The following is a 17,073-nucleotide window of genomic DNA, read 5'->3' on the forward strand; positions in this document are numbered from 1 at the left end:
GCCGCACCTGCATCCTTAAAGCAGCAGCGACAAGCGTGCGTCTGTCTGTTAAAGGGTGGTGACACCCTCAAAGTGTGCTACACAAAGAATAAAAATATTCTTCTTCTTTTTTCTGTCTTTGTGAATTGTGTGGGCTGTAGCCGCACTTGCATCCTCAAAGCAGCAGCGACAAGCGTGCGTCTGTCTGTTAGAGGGTGGTGTAACCCTCAAAGTGTGCTCCACAAACAATAAAAATATTCTTTTTTTTTTTCTGTCTTTGTGAATTGTGTGGGCTGTAGCCGCACTTGAATCCTCAAAGCAGCAGCGACAAGCGTGCGTCTGTCTGTTAAAGGATTACATCGGTGACAGCATCCAAGTAGGCATGTCAGACAGTCCGTACCTGTACTGGCAGGAAAAAGAAGCAATTTGGAGGTCCCTGTACAAACTGGCTCTATTTTACCTGAGTTGCCCCCCCTCCAGTGTGTATTCCGAAAGAGTGTTTAGTGCAGCCGGGAACCTTGTTAGCGAAAGGCGTAGGAGGTTTCTTCCACAAAATGTGGAGAAGATGATGTTCATAAAATGAATGATCAACTCTTCCAGGGAGACCAGCCTCCAGAACGTACAGAGGGACCTGTGGTTCCAGCAGGGACGAATTAATACTCTGTGAGGATGAGGATGTACATAACACTGAAGAGGGTGAGGAATCTGTGGATGAGGAGGATGAGGACGACTTCTTGCCTCCGTAGAGCCAGTTTGTGCAGGGACAGATTAATTGCCAGCTTGTTTTGTGGGGGCCCAAACGAACCAATCATTTCAGCCACAGTTGTGTGGCAGACCCTGGCGCTGAAATGATTGCTTTGTTAAAGTGTGCATGTCCTGTTTATACAACATAAGGGTGGGTGGGAGGGCCCAAGGACAATTCCATCTTGCACCTCTTTTTTTTCTTTGCATTATGTACAGTTTGGGGCCTAGTTTTTCAATGCCATCCTGTCTGCCACTGCAGTTTCACGCCTAGATGGGTCACGTGTTTGTGCCGCCCACTCGTGTCGCTTAGCATAGTCATCCAGCTACCTCGGTGCAACCTTTTGGACATAAAAACACTATTGTGAGGTGTGAGGTATTCAGAATAGACTGGAAATGAGTGGAAATTAAGGTTATTGAGGTTAATAATAGCATAGGAGCAGAAAAACCTACAAATTCTGTGATTTTAGCTGTTTTTATGCTTTTTTTAAAAAAAATACAGATCCAAAACACAAAACCCAGAACCCAAAACACGGAAGGGTGGTTTTGGCAAAACCAATCCAGATCCAAAACACGAAGAAAGATCCAGATCCAAAACACGAAAAGTGGTCGGTGCACACCCCTACTATCAATGCATACTTGAGTTTACCTTTGTAATGGGAACAATCATACTTGGTTCAATTTTAGCCTCAATCTCTTCTGGTGTGTAGTAGCAGTGAAGGTTCACTCCACGGAGTACACAGTACAGCCTGATGCAGCTACGGAGACCACCAACTATTTCCTGGAGAAACCATGTGATAAAAGTGAAAATAAATCATAGTTTACGATGAAGATTAAAACAAAAATAATAAGAATAAAAACCCTGAAGAAAAAAAAAAAAAGAATCAAAACTTTATTAGTATGACAGTTGTGAACATACCTGGTGAAGCAGCCATTTTGTGAATGCAGTGGTAGGTGGATTGGCTGCATTCACAAAACAGATTTTTCTATTGTGTGTAGGAAACTGCAGCCATTTAAATAATAGTGATATATAGTTATTTTTATGGCATGCTTGATATTTTCAATTACACTGATTTGCCATACAGTTACTCATCTCAGCTGCAACAGCTGACCAAGTTATGCCTGATTAGCTATAGTGGACACATGGGAGCTTAAGCTGAATCATTTATGTTCCTGTTTCAATATTTACATCACAGGCAAACATAATGTGCCCGATTGCTCATTCTAAGAAAGATGAATACACTGAACACTGATCCTATTGAGTGAACAGGGGAGAGGGAAGAAAACAAGATTGTCAGGCCCTTTGACCTGCTCCACTGTATGATCCTGCATGGTTATCAAATTAGTATCTCTGATTGTACAGCACTGCAGAATATGTTGGAGCCATCTAAAGGATTATCACGGTATTGCCTGCAATGTTTTTCTTGTGGGCTATACAGAAAGGCAAGATGGAGCATACCGTCAAAATTCTTTGGTCATGAAGTAAAAAAGGAAACCTGAACCTAAAGTTGGACTCTGCGTGAGGAAAATGTCACTTTTGTAGCCAATGACAGTTGTGGTATCGTCCGCACTAGTAACAAGCTTGTACCTGTCGATTAAGAAAGCCCATCATGACTTCATCCATCATACAGGCTGGTTGTACAACCAAACGGCAGCAAAGGCTCCCATATAAAGGAAGCCAAAAGGAGGACTCTTCTGCAAACACGAGAAGAAAAAACAACAACTGTTGACCAGAACCACAAAGATTACTGTAAAAAATAAAGAAAAAAAATTATCTGGAGACACTTTCTGGCAACAATGATTTTTATTCCCAGCTGATACATGTTCTGCCCAGGGATATACCCTATATCATATTTACATATTCATTTATGTCAATTCATAATTCGCTATTTGTGTCTCTCTGATCCATCTGTATCACATTACAACCCGGCAGCCATCATTCTAAAGCCCTGTCTGCAGGGCCGGATTAAGGTCTGTGGGGGCCCCTGGGCAACAAACATGTGGGGGCCCCTATTAAATGTGGACGAACTGGGGGTATGCGAAATAGGGACCTTATGCAGAGCCCACAGTAGTGGTGGCCCGTATGCAGTGCCCACAGTGGTAGTGCCCCATATGCAGAGCCCACAGTAGTGGTGCTCTTTATGCAGTGCATGTAGTAGTAGTGCCCCTTATGCAATACCCCCAATAGTAGTGCCCCCAGTAGTAATGCCCCAGCAGTAAAGCCCCCTGTATAAATGCCCCCAGTAGTAATGCTTCTGTATTAGTGCCCAAAATAGTAATGCTCCCTCTGTAGAAGTGTCCCAGTAGTAATGCCCAGCCTCCCAGTAGTAGTGCCCCAGAGTAATTCCCCCTAGTAGTAAAGCCGCTTGCACAAAAAAAAACCTAATACTTACCTTAAGCCCCGCTCCCGCGTCCGCTGCTCCTCTGCACTATGGGAGAGACATCATGACATCTCTCCCATAGTGCTCCGTGGGGGGAGCCGGGCGACCGCTGGTAACAAAATCTCAGCGGGCACCTGACAAATGGTGCCTCCCTGCTGCGCAGGGTTGAGATGGCCCAAAGAAGGCGGAACTGGTTCAGTCTCCTCCGGCCCACTTTAACCTCGATGGGTGTGGGGGCCCTTTACGTGTGGGGGCCCAGGGACAACCACCCCTGTCGCCACCCCATTAATCCAGCCCTGCCTGTCTGGCTCATCTTCCTTACCAGCGTCCTATACTTACCCTAGAACTTTGGTGCTTAGGAACCAGTTACAACTCCTCCCCTAACATTTGCAGGTATCAGCATTTGCTTTGACATAGCATTTAGTCTGGCCAATATACTTTATAAAATCTTGTGCATCATCTGTTTTAGTGACATGTTACTTAGAAATTGTGTTTGAAGCAGCATGAATTATTAAAAAAATTGTCTGGTTTTGAAAGCATTAATTTACCATTTGATTTAATCAAGGAAAGTGAATATAAAGTATGCTTTTACCTAACAATTTGGGTTCTTTTGCGTTAATTTCAAGCTTACATTTAGTTTTATTGTGAGCCTGTTTATAGTGTTTAAAATAATGAACACAGAGTTCAATCCTTCCATTTAACCGCTCATAATAACAATTGCAACCTTTGTGTAGCTGTCACACAAGAGAACATTTACCGTAGAAGTAATACTTGGGCTGTGCTGGGATGGAGAAATAAGTATGTAGCCTACACTATAACCCACATTAGTGATATTACTAGTCACTGCTATTTCTGCTTTCAGTGTCCTATATTCTATATTTCATTATTTTGCTATATTTAGGTTACCCAATTTCAGTGTTGTTGTACACTACCTCTTTGGAAGTATTCATTTTAAAGCAGTGTTGCTTTTCTTTATAGCATTGTTACAGATAATACATCTGCACTTACCATGCCCAGTGATTGTAAGGGTATGCGTGCTGCAGATTCCCTCCACATTGACCAGAGTGAATGTAATATGAGCCAGAAGGTTGTATTTTGATGCCCTAAAAGGTGACAAAAACAGAGACATCTGCCGATAATTTGATTAGCTTTATTGGGTCGCTCAGAGATCGGTAACAGAGAAAGGAAGCATTAAATTAGTCCTTTAAACATTTTATTGTTAAATAATTTGTACATAGCAAATTGCGTGACATAGCCTGGTAAATATAGCACACCTGGAAGCTGGTAAATCAATGTAAAAACGCAAAATTGTGTAAATATTGCACAGTGTATGTCACATCATTTTCAACACTGGGCATGTCCGTAAATGAACTATTTGTGCAAATCATTTGTGTTACCTAGGAGACTGCATACATGGCTCAAACTCCAGCATCTGCAATGCCCTGTAGTTATGTAAAACAGTGAAGAGTATTCGCTTTTTTTTATCCATAAAGACTTGATTAAATAGGACAATAGTAATGCCCCTGTATTAGTCATTGTTATTGCCGTTATCCATTAAAAGGTACTGTTCTTTAAGAACAGAAAAAAGTGAATCAGTAACATTAGCCTTTTTAATATCTGCCTTCCACCACAGCTTTGCATAATCACTTTCTTATGATACTTGTGTAAAAGCCTCGAGTCAAGGGGTTTACGTAATGAGCAGTGTCAATGGTCAGCGTCATCATATTGAACAAATGTTGGAGTGCATCCTGAAGTTGCTTCCACCCTTTAGCGTGGGTGTATCTGGCACTACATTTGGCAGGAGACTTCTTGAGGACAGGAAGAGGTGATGCCTGTGAGTAGTGTAAGCCGGAGTCGGGCTGAAGGAAGGGTGGTGTGGTGCACACTTTTTGGAGGTCCACGTGGCACGTACGCATCGCAATGGTCCCTATAGAGATCCTATGTAAAGCGTAGCCTCCTCATGGGCTGATGTTCAGCACCAAAACTCTCAGAGCTCCCCATTGTGGTAAACTTTGAAGAAGAACTCGAACAGTTGCCCAGCTGCCAGCAGTTCGCATAAACCACCATAAGTAGAGGGTTGCGACATGTCCTAAAAGTACTCAGCAGAGATGGTGTAGTGGTCCCCCTTGCTGCATTGGTGCATGATGAAGTTGTCCACCATGTGCCTCATAATTAACTCACGCACCTACCCAGCCATTAGCCTAGTGTCATACATGAGATAGTAGGGGGACTGGAACAGACAGGCTCAGTCTCCTGATGATGAGGACAATGGCGTGAGACACCATTTCCCCTTTAACATCCAAAAACTCAAATTGCCATATTCGAGAAAGTGAAAAATCCAAATACAAAGCAAGTGGAGTTACCAATTGGAAAAAAACCTAGTCATAAGTCCTTAGCAGTGGCAACGCCAGAGGTGGGGCTGCAGCACAGTCCAATATTCAATCAGGTGAGCCACACCATCAGTCACCCCAAATGCTGCCAAACATCACTGGCAGTTGTTGGGGCTCCCCTATTTGAATATTGGGCTGTGCTGCAGCTTCACCTCTGGAGTCGCCACTCGACCCAGGCAATGACAGTCCCCACAGCACTTGGGACATATTACTTTTTCACCCAATCACTTTGGTCGAGAAGAAACATTTTAACCACTTGTCACCATCTTAAGGGGTTAAATTTAGAAAATCCCTGCATAGTGGGTGCTTACATCATGGAAGGAATATACTCCCCAAATTTCATGTTTCTAGGTCAAGGAGTTTGCGCAGGGGTTGTGTCAGTCAGTCAAGACATTTGTTTTTATATACAGTATCTAAATATACACGGTGTATAAAAACTATAACACTTGATCACCCAACAGATCTATTTTAATGACAAACACTTTGGTTATTTCTGATAAAACTGAAAGGGGGTTTATTACAATAATGTGTGTACTGTCATTAAATTAATTTTGATAATTATTTCTAAAACTGTATAATGCGTTAAAGTACTGATTTATTATGTAGCTATGGACATCTGTGGAGAGGGCAGAGGCCAAGCCCCTTCCAGGGTTACAATTACAACAATGACACATTGAGGTTATATAGCCAGGTACCACTACTGCCAATTTAAAACAAAAAAAATAACAAGGATTTTAAGAAATAAAAAAACAAATATAATGAAACTGGTGTTTGTTTGTAAAGGGAAAAACCAGTTGAGTGTACACTGGTGCTTTATGAATAATGAATAACGGCAATAACAATGACCATTTTGTTGAAACAAACTCAATTCTAATTCTATTTGTAAGTAGCAGCTACAAATAAAATAATGTTGTCAAAAAAAAAAAAAAAAAACCCTCTCAAACAAATTAGAACATCTATTGTAAAGACTTATTTTCAGTTTTCCATACATTGGTTGTAAATAGCTACGATGATAAAGTAACCGCATATATTTTAATAGTAATATTAGTTGACAGAAAAACTCACGGCATGTGAGGATTGGAAAACAAAAAGGCTTCTGGCTCAGATTCTTCAGGCTCTGAATTAAATTTCTTCCCTGCAGATTTCCCAATTGAGTTTCTAAGCTTCCGCGCAAGTTTCTTGGGAGTGTTTGTTATAGACGGTTCCTCCATGCTGCAGCTATATACCTCCAGCTTTAATTGAAAGTCTGGCCTTGCTTCAGCACTGCGAAAACAAGTAAACATCTGCTGTGTTGTAAATTAATATTGCACAATAAAAATAAAAAAAATGATATGTACTTTACATTAAAGACTATAAAAAGCTGATGGATTACTCAATAGTGTATTATAATTAAGAGCATATTAATAATAAACACAGCTCCTGAAGATACGTGAAAGGGAAGCGTATAAAGTACTTAAACATAATACAATAAAAAAAATAAAATTGATATTGATTTATACACGAAAAATGTATATCTCCAATTATACCAGGAGATCACCGATTGGCTAAACAGTGCAAGAGACTGCCCAGCTATTATTAGTATATTGGTGGGACATTTTTTTTTATTAATAAGGGTGCAGTATTTCTTTATTCATTACGCACTGGTCTAACAGAAAATTAATATGGTAACGATCATTTCTAGCCTTTATTGTCCTGTTGTGCATTTTGTATGGTAAACAATTGTATTCAGGGAGCAACTTTATGATTTTATGCCAGGATGACAAAAATGCCTGATTATATAAAAAGTATGCCTTCAATCTTCTAAACGCATTCCTGGGGAATCACTGCCAATGGTGACAGACCTACAGTATGGCTGAAATAGCACGGTGGCCTGATGATACACATGCATGCCCGAAAAGCAATACTCCCAACTATAGACACATTGCGGAAGCACCTTACAAGGACACGCACACATGACTGAACGTAAACATCGAACTGACGGTGCAAAGCCTCTTTCAGCAGGAAACCAGTAAAAGGATAGAAACACATAACAAGAGATTAGCAGTGGTTACTGTAGGTACTTACAATGTAATGGTTTTATCAAAACATATATCAGTCATTGTTTTGTCCACAATGACCATGTCGGTGTCACATATTTCTTGCCCCAGCTTTAACATGCAGAAGACCGCATAGCGTTGGGATTCTGTAAATAAAGCAAAGAATGGAATTATTTCATGTTCACTGGAACCTGAATTGTAGAAATGTTAAACAACGTGTGTACAAGCCTTTAGATGGGTTTAAAATTAGGCGGCATGCTGACTCACCACAGGAGCACATTGTCCTCGGCACCAGGATTATACACAGGCGCCAGGAGTTGGCATTCCTTTAATCACACACTGATGTCAGTCGTTAAACTCTAGCAGCCAATGGCCATTGTTAGAATGGACGATTATGTGAGTGTGTTTTTGAATCAGAGCTGCCACATATCTAGAACAGAGCCATTAAAAATGGAATATAATATAGATATTGTTATTGGGCCTGATTCAGCGATGGATGATGATTACACAGTTTAGTGATGATCGGTGATCTGATCATGCTTCTGAGTAGCACTGCGCATGCATCAAATTTCATTAACATTGCAATTCTGAGTGAGGATTTACTCGCAAAGTGACTGACAGGTGAAGACCGTTTGTGGTGGGTCTCAGACAGCGATCCCGTACACAGGCGTCTCAGTCCCGGGAGCCATTCTGAGTAACCATGGGTTACTCAGAACTCCGATAATCGACTGATCTACGACCAATGCTGTGTCTTTGTACGCAGTCGCTTGGATTTGCAAAGCTGCTGGTGTGCGTCTCCTACAAATTGCGGCGGCTATATCTGCATATTTCCGTACAGCCATCACGTACAATTGTGAAGCAGCGGTGGCATTAGCATATATATCTGAATCAGGACCATTGTGATAAACACTGGTGCAGAGAATACATTTCTTAAAAAGATGCAAACCTGAACTACATCATAACAAGCCATCAGACATTTCAGTTTATGGTCTACACTTACTATAGACAGAGAAAACCTAATCGGGAATTGGCTGGCATGGTCTTCGTGCACATCTTAACTTTTGAGCAATGTAAGGCCCTATTTACTACAACCCGCATTCAAAATGCGATTGTAGTGCGATATTTCTGACTGAATTTGCGTTGCGAATTCAGGCAATATCACAGGGATTTATTAAAAATCCCTTGCAGGGACAGAGCTTGCGATAAAGCTCCGTCCCTGCGAATCCCCTCTGCAGCCTTATCACTGCATTGTTCAGAAAAAATACAGTGACTAGGTGCCGCGCATGTGCCGACCGGCCACCGCGCATGCTGCTGACCAGGCCACAGTGCAGGATGGGAAACCAGCTGACTAAAGCCACGGAGGACATCACCGGAGCACCAATCTCCGGTCCCTGGATGCAGGCAAGTATTTTTTTTGCAGTGATCAGCTTGTGGTCTGTTTAGATCACACAGCTGATCACTGGAGCCCGGCTCCCGGCTCCGCTATGCCTATTAGAGCAGAGCAGGAGTCGGGGAACTGGGGTAGAACCTGGATAACACCACCTCCAAGTGGCATGATCACCACAGGATTTCCCCCAGAATTTTTTCACAATGAATTTTTAGTAAATCTCAGGCAGATCGCATTTCCCATTACAATTATGGGAAATGCAATCTGCTTACTAAAAATACAGTATGTGATAATTAGGGGTTGGAGTAGAATTTTACAAATTCTATTCCAATTGCCCTTTAGTAAATTTAGGCGAAACTAAAATAATGTGAAAAGGGTGTGAAAACACCCTTTTTCACTTTATTTTAGTAAAAATAATGTTAATAAATAGAGCCCTGTGTCTTTTATAGAAGGTAATTCATAGTATATTTTGCCCAGTTAAATGATATACAATGGAACACAATGGGCCTGATTCTGAGTCAGATGCAAGTCCAAATGCCGATAGATCTTGTGGATATTTGCATCAAATGGCCGTTTCTTGGTGCTTACCAGTGGCGGATCTTACCTAGGGGCTGCGAGGCTGCAGCCCCACCAGTAAAAATCCTCCACTGTTCAGTGAGCCAGTGCAGTCCGTGACAGCACTGGCTTCACTGTGACTGGAGGTGGTTTCCTATTGTAAGCACCAGCTGCCAGTCACGCTGAAGACAGGTAGCCAGGGGGAGGTGTCTCCTCCCCCTGGGACTGCCAGTCCGGGCTGCGATCGTCAGAGAGAGGCTTCCAGTGGAAGTCGCTGGCTCTGCCTTTCGGGCAGCCATACTGGAATTCCTGACGCCTACCAGATTAATTGAGCAGGTGCCGGGACCCAGGCCAGCAGCAGCGGCAGTCCCCCTCAGGTAAGAGGGCAGGAGCCGCTGCTGGTGCTTACCATGTGGATATATGGAATAGATCCGTCTCGTGGGTGTGTAGGCCAGCTTCCGTGCTCATTTGGAGATGGGATGTTTCCGATGGATCTTTTGCACCCAGCATGAGGTGGGTGCAAGTCCTGAGGACGGCTGTAGGCAGAAAAACTGTGGGCAGCTCAGCTTTCCACATAAAGACGGACTAATAATTGGCACAGACGCATTAACATAAGGTAGTAAAGCTGGGTCACAGCAGAGTCTCTTGAAACATTGGCTGCCTCAGTGGTGCCCAAACTGGGTGCCTTTAGGTTGGTGTTCCAGGACCACATCATATTACTTATAGCCAATGTGATAGGTGAAACCAGTGTTGGAGGCTGACAATCATAAAATACATGGACAAACAGAAGCGCAACTGGCACCACCACACGACTAAGCCTGAGGAAGACAGGTAAGCACAAGTTACTTCATACCATCATTTTTTTCAGAAACTTTTGGCCAAGGGGAGAATTGAAAAAAATAAATGCTTATGTCTAGTGCGCCATGATTCGAGAAAGTTTGGGAATCACTGGGCTGCCACCATAATGTCTTTGGGAAGGAAGTGGACTCTTATTGCCCGTTTTCATCTATAATCAGCACCATTGTTTGTATATTAGGACTCTAACTATATTGTATTTATCTATATCTACCGCTTTCTTATTTTACAGAAACTAACTAAAGTATATTAAAAGATGAGCTACAAAAAAAACATTGCTCTCCGTTAATGGAAACATTATCTTGGCAGTATTAAAAGATTAAGTCTGCTGGCAGTGCATAAAAAGCCTATTACAAGCAAAAGCAGCTTATAATGCTATGAAAGACTGTAAATTAAAAAAAGTAACATTAAATGAAGATATTAAATATAAAAAAATAAAAATGTATGAATGTCTTATTTATGAGAAAATGTATTGGTTTTTTTAAATAAGCCACATAAAAAAAAAAAACCACAATTTAAACGAAAACAGATTCACCACATACCTAAATAAAAAACAAAAAACACATCCAGTTAACTGGAACTCTCAACGGTGGTGATATAGAGAACATATTTCTTTGACCCTTAATGGTCAGTATTGTGTCACTTTACAGAATGGTGTGAAACTACTGTTAAGGCAAGGAGACCTCTCAAAGCCATGCAAAATATAAATCCCTGACATAATAAATCTGGGAACCAGCCAAACCCCTCTTTTGGGATCTAAGGCTCCTTCTGAGGATTATGCAAAGAGGAGGTTGCCCACAACTGGTGCATAGCAATTCAGTTTGAAATGGAATTGTAATGTGTGTTTTCATGCTAACTTCCACATTAAATGCATTGGATGCAACAGGCCTTGGGTCATTATGATAGGAAGAATAAATAAAAATTCTATATATATATATATATATATATATATATATATATATATATATATATATATATATATATATATACACACACACAGACATACACACACACACAGTTTTCATGTTACGAAAATGTGAGGCAATAAGTAAATCTAATTGCTCTGTATGTAATTTGAACAATGACTGTGATTTCATTATTAAGAATATCCTGCCTCATTGTGCCAATTAACACCTGTGCTTATTATGGCTTTGATTCAATATATGCGAGTCCTTTTAAAAGAGCCATCTTTGTGACTTTCTTTATATCTGCATCACATAATATGGTAGCTTTCAATATACATGTAATTGCGCCACTCTATTGCAAATCCAATACATTCCCCCAGCTCTACAGTGGTTCTCTAAGGTAGATGTAACCCGTACCATGTTCTCTAGGCAACTTATATTGAAAATGCAATAAAAACACAGCAGTTGGTTATATAATCCTAGACTTCTATTGATCATATTGTCTTGGAGAGTTCTAAACATATTCAACAGCTTTTCATACTACCATTATAGGGCACATCCATTAAATTGAAATGTAAATCCATTTAGTAGCATCAATAAGAAATAAAAAGCTATTTATTTTAAGTGGCATACCATGAAAAAATATATTAGGGTATATTAACATTAATTGAAGTTGCATTGTAAAAAGGATAAAAAAAAAAAATATATATATATATTTTCGCACTATATTTAGGATGGGCAGACTGAAGTAGGAGACCCACTATGTCTTTTTGACGCATACTAACAAGTAAAAGGGCAGTTTAAAGCAACCATATGTTTTAATGAAATAACCTAACTGGACATTTGCAATTTCAAAAAGACATAATGAAGTTATTAAATTGTTACACCCTTTACCATCATGAAAAATCCAGACAAAACAGAACTTTTGGTTGGTAAGGATTGTAGTTTTTAAATATCATGTGGCAATTATTAATGGTTATATAGCGCGCACAAATTCTGTCTTTCACATCAGTCCCTGTTCTAGTGATGTTAAATAGCTTTGTACACACACAACGGTCACATTCCAATTAGTCTACCAGTGTATTTTTGGATTGTGTGAAGAAACTGGAGGACTCGGATGAAACCCATGCTAACACTATGAAAACATACAAACTCCACACAGATGGAGTCTTGATGGGGAATTGAACCAATGACCTCAGTGCTATTAGACAGTAATGCTAAACAGTATGCAGAGTGGTTGGCGTAGTGCAATTAGCCATAATTTGATACTGTATTAGTTACCTTATGCAGGGGCCGATTCGGAGTTGGACACAGTGGCATCCATGTGTCAGTCTTTCGCCACAGTTGCATCTGCAACTTTATGTTAGATACCGGTATAAGCCCTTCCCTAGTGTAAATTCTTGCATTGGAATATGCAAGGACTGAGACCACTTGGTGCATCTTTAGACGGAACCATCGGTCGGACCATCAAAACTTGCACCAGTCCCATGCTAGGTGCAGAATCTCAGTCAGGATATGGCCCCCAATGTGGGCGATTAAGTGGTTGAGTTCTCAGCTAGTTTTGCGACACCCCAGTGACACTCCCATATTACACCCGTAAGACCATCTATGTACCACCCCTCTGCGTCTGAATAGCCACCTATCACATCCCAGGAACGGCCAATACATTTCAGGGAACATGCATTGCAATCGGTACTGCGCTTCTGCACGCTCATACCGTGGAATGCCTGCTCTGTGCGACTTTTCAGGGACTTAGGCACATGCATAGTTGAAAAACATTGACAGTTTGCGTGAATATTGTTACTGCGCCCAACTCAGAATAAGTGTAAATGTAATATTGACAAATTATTAAAAATGTTTTCCTTTTATAAAAGCCTCCATCACCAACTAAAAGCTTGCCGAGGGTATGGGTGCTGGTACTGCCAACCTAGTTCTACGATTTGCAGTGCATGTAGATACTGAGGGGTAAATTTGCTAAAGTGAGAAATTTTAGAAGCGATATAAAAAGAAATACCAGCGCTACTAAATAATGTACTATTCAAACAAGTACCAATGGACAGTTGATATCAAATATCAGACAATTTAATAATAACAACAATCTTAAAAAAGCATCTGAAAATGCATGGTAAAAACATATAGAGAATTAGTAAAATTGCCACATATTAGTATAGGTCAGTGGTTCTCAAACTCAGTCCTCAGGACCCCACATAGGTCATATTTTCCAGGTCACCCAGCAGGTGCACAGGTGTATTTATAACTCACTGACACATTTTAAAAGTTCCACAGGTGGAGTTAATTATTTCACTTCTGATTATGTGAGGAGACCTGGAAAACATGCACTGTTTGATGTCCTGAGGACAGGGGACCTGATTCAGACCCGCTGGCAAGCGGGTCGATGGTGGCCCAGTGCACATGCGTACGACAGAGCCGGCTCCGTCGTGCGCATGCGCGAGACCCGGATAGCGACGGGCAAACCGTCGCTCCGGGTCTTGTACCAAAGGGGGCGTGCTGTCGATGTGGAGTGACAGCATGCCCCCTTTGGTGGGCGGGGCTGCCCAGACGGAGGCGTTCCCATGGGAACGCCTACCGTCTGGGGCCGGCCCTCTGACATCACAAGTGATGTCAGTGGAAGTGCTTTCGACTCTGTTTGAGCCGAAAGCACTCTTGGGCTTGCGGCAACAAGACCCTACCAAAGGGTCTCATCGCAAGCCCGATGGTCGCGATGGTCTTGACCATCGCGACCATCATCATGGCCGCTCGCTATAGCTGTGGGTGGTCACCCACAGCTATGCGAGCGGCCAGGAGGCCGTTCTGCAAAACCAGAGGGCCGGCCCTGATTCAGAGCGAGCGCTCTGTCAGAGCGTCCGGCTCTGAATCAGGCCCAGAGTTTGAGAACCTGTGGTATAGGTGACCATAAAGGTAGTTCCTTATTGAATACTCCTTCCATATATTACACAGTCATGTGTTGGCTAAATTGGATGAGACTTTAGATATCCCTTAGGCGATGTAATTACCGGAATGGATAGGAAATTATTCACAGTCCTAGGCGACATGCAGTAGACGATGCAAAGATTTCTCAGGGCTGTAGTGTTCCACCGGAAAATGGTAGTGATACCAAAGTAAACAGGGATTCAGTGAAGTCCAAAAAGTTCCTGAGGAAGCTGGATGTGATTTGAGCCAGTGAAACGCGTTAAGCCTTCAGAGATACTCCTGCACATTCTCTGGTATATGGACTATTTGGACTTCATTGAATCCCTGTTTACTTTGGCATCACTACCATTTTCCTGGTGGAACACTACAGCCCTGAGAAATCTTTGCATCGGCTACTGCATGTCACCTAGGACTGTGAATAATTTCCTATCCATTCCGGTAATTACATCACCTAAGGGATATCTAAAGTCTTATCCAATGTAGCCAACACATGACTGTGTAATATATGGAAGGAGTATTCATTAAGGAACTACCATTATGGTTCAGCTATACTAATATGTGGCAATTTTACCAATTCGCTATATTTTACCATGCATTTTCAGTTGCTTTTTTAAGATTGTTGTCATTGTTAAATTGTCTGATATTTGATATCAACTGTCCATTGATACTTGTTTGAATAGTACATTATTTAGTAGCGCTGGTATTTCTTTTTATATTATTGTCTTCTTTGTTTAGGGGCGTACATCCCCTATATACCAGCAGCTCTCTGAAAGCACTAAGGTTTTTGTGTGTAGATTTTAGAAGTGAGTTTTAAAAGAGATGTTGCCCATAGCAACCAATCAGATTCCACCTATTATCTTCTAGAAGGTTCTAGTTAAATGTTATGTAGAATCTGATTGGTTGCTATGGGCAACATCTCTTTTAAAACTCACTTCCAAAAACACTCACTTTAGTAAATTTACCCCTGAGAGTGTTCTGCTGGTTATGTTAGTGATAGAAATAGTGTACAATCAGATACTGGGTAATTTTGGTGGCAATTTGTGCTATTGATTTCAAGGTACAACTGCCCCTGTTTATATTCTCCGTACCAATTTGTGAGTCAGTGAAAGACAACACTTTTCAGGAAGCAGTGATCGCGGTGAGCGACAAAATTTGTGGGTCCCAGGGACCCACCACTTTACAAAAATGGGGTCCTTCTTGACCATTTCTGGGTCCCATCATAATTTATGCTTTAGAGCTCCCCATATGCCTCAGACCTCCCCACATGCCACCACACATCCCCACATGCCCCTAAAATGCAGATCTGATAACCCCAACAGCATCAGATATCCCCACAAGCCTCTTAAATGCATGTTTTAATGCCTCCATGATCTTTCAGGTAATATGACTTTCCACCTGTGCAGTGCCCCCAGGAGAGGTCCCCCTGTGCAGTGCCCCCAGGAGAGGTCCCCCTGTGCAGTGCCCCCAGGAGAGGTCCCCCTGTGCAGTGCCCCCAGGAGAGGTCCCCCTGTGCAGTGCGCAGTTTAATGAAGGTCACTGCCCCCTAATAGGTGTGAGTGAGCTGGGCATTAGGCCCAAGCCACTAAAGGGCAAATACGTGGGCCCTCTAGTGACCTGGGCCTAATGCCCAAGTCACACACCTATTTGGGGGGCATATACCTTCAATTGGGCCTAATGCCCCCTATGTTGCACGGGCCTTGTGCCCACCTACAGACCCACAGGCCTATTGCCTGAATTCATCCCACGGGCCTAGTGCCCAACAACCCTGGTGGTCTAGGAAGGAGTGAAAAAAGACCGGTGGCCCAAGGCCGCCTACCGGTACGGTGGAAGAGGCTGCGGGGGGGAGCTTCGTTAGCTCTTTCGCTTTCCTCCCCCGCAGTCCTCAGCTTCAGTCTTCTGCCGCTGGCCCGTCCTGGCCAGCGGCACCGCCTCTTCCTTCTTGATCGCAACGTCTTCGGGCCTCTTGCGCAGCCGCCGGAACTGTTGCCGCGCCACTCTTCTCTTCGGGAGGTCTTCACTCCTCCCCTCCACCGACGGACTGATCATGTTCCCGCTCAGCAGCGTCTATTCAAGACGCCGCGAGTGGGCAGGGCAATGACGCGGCGATTGGCTCGTCGCGTCTGCCTCCTATTGGCTGCTGGACCGTGAGCTTTGCTCGCGGCCAGTGCCAGACCACTGCCGCCGCTACTTGGCTTCTGGGCAGCGAGCTGCGCTCAGCTCGCTCCAGGAGCAAAGCTTCTCCCGCCGCCACTGGTGGAAGGGACCAGGCGGTCCCTTCCACCAGGTACCCGCCGCGGTGGCTTACCCGGCGCTGGGAACAAACACTGTCCCACCGCCGGGCACGGATGCTGTGCCGATGCTGGGATCAGACACTTGATCCCAGCACGGCTTTCTACAGCAGCAGCCAATGAGAGTCTCTGACTCTCATTGGCTGCTCTAACAGACAGCGTTGTGTCTGTTACTGCAGGGGGACGCGCTGTGCGGCAGCCAGCTGTCAGGGATTGGCCACAGCGCAGCGCGTCCCCGGGGACTTTAAAAAAGTGGGTCCCCAGTCCCCGAAATGGGGTAAAATACGCGCTATAGCGCGTATTTGCGAACGCTGAGGAGGCAACTTGTTAATTGAAATCACAGGTGTTCTGACACCCAAGAAAGGCCAGAACCAAATAAAAAATACATGCCAGCTCCGCACTAAACTCTCTGATTGAAATATCTGTTCAAATTAAAAGTATCCCTACTTAGAGCACTCTGTAGGGAGTTCTTAGGCTTATAATGATGATACATTTGGAAAACAGGTACTTCAGAGGATGTGCTATGCCTTTATTGAAAAAATAATTGTTATAAAGTTTTTTCACAACATGGTGATACAAATCACTTGAAGAGGGCTACAATTGTTCAATGTGTCCTCCAATGTGA

General features: G+C 42.8%; 1 protein-coding gene across 5 annotated transcripts in view; it reads right to left on the bottom strand.

The window, feature by feature from the left end:
• RTKN2 (rhotekin 2) overlaps positions 1-17,073 on the bottom strand; it is a 157,524-nt gene that overhangs the window by 36,899 nt on the left and 103,552 nt on the right. For all 5 annotated transcript variants that reach the window (XM_088450479.1, XM_088450480.1, XM_088450478.1 and 2 more), the window contains 5 exons: positions 7,556-7,673; positions 6,557-6,754; positions 4,110-4,204; positions 2,309-2,415; positions 1,370-1,501 (listed from right to left, as the gene is read on the bottom strand). In XM_088450479.1, the coding sequence (XP_088306605.1) occupies positions 1,370-1,501; positions 2,309-2,415; positions 4,110-4,204; positions 6,557-6,754; positions 7,556-7,673 (650 nt within the window). The remainder of the gene's footprint in view (positions 1-1,369; positions 1,502-2,308; positions 2,416-4,109; positions 4,205-6,556; positions 6,755-7,555; positions 7,674-17,073) is intronic.

This window comes from Taudactylus pleione, unplaced genomic scaffold (assembly GCF_031769625.1).
Source record: "Taudactylus pleione unplaced genomic scaffold, aTauple2 ptg000518l, whole genome shotgun sequence".
Taxonomy (NCBI): Eukaryota; Metazoa; Chordata; class Amphibia; order Anura; family Myobatrachidae; genus Taudactylus; species Taudactylus pleione.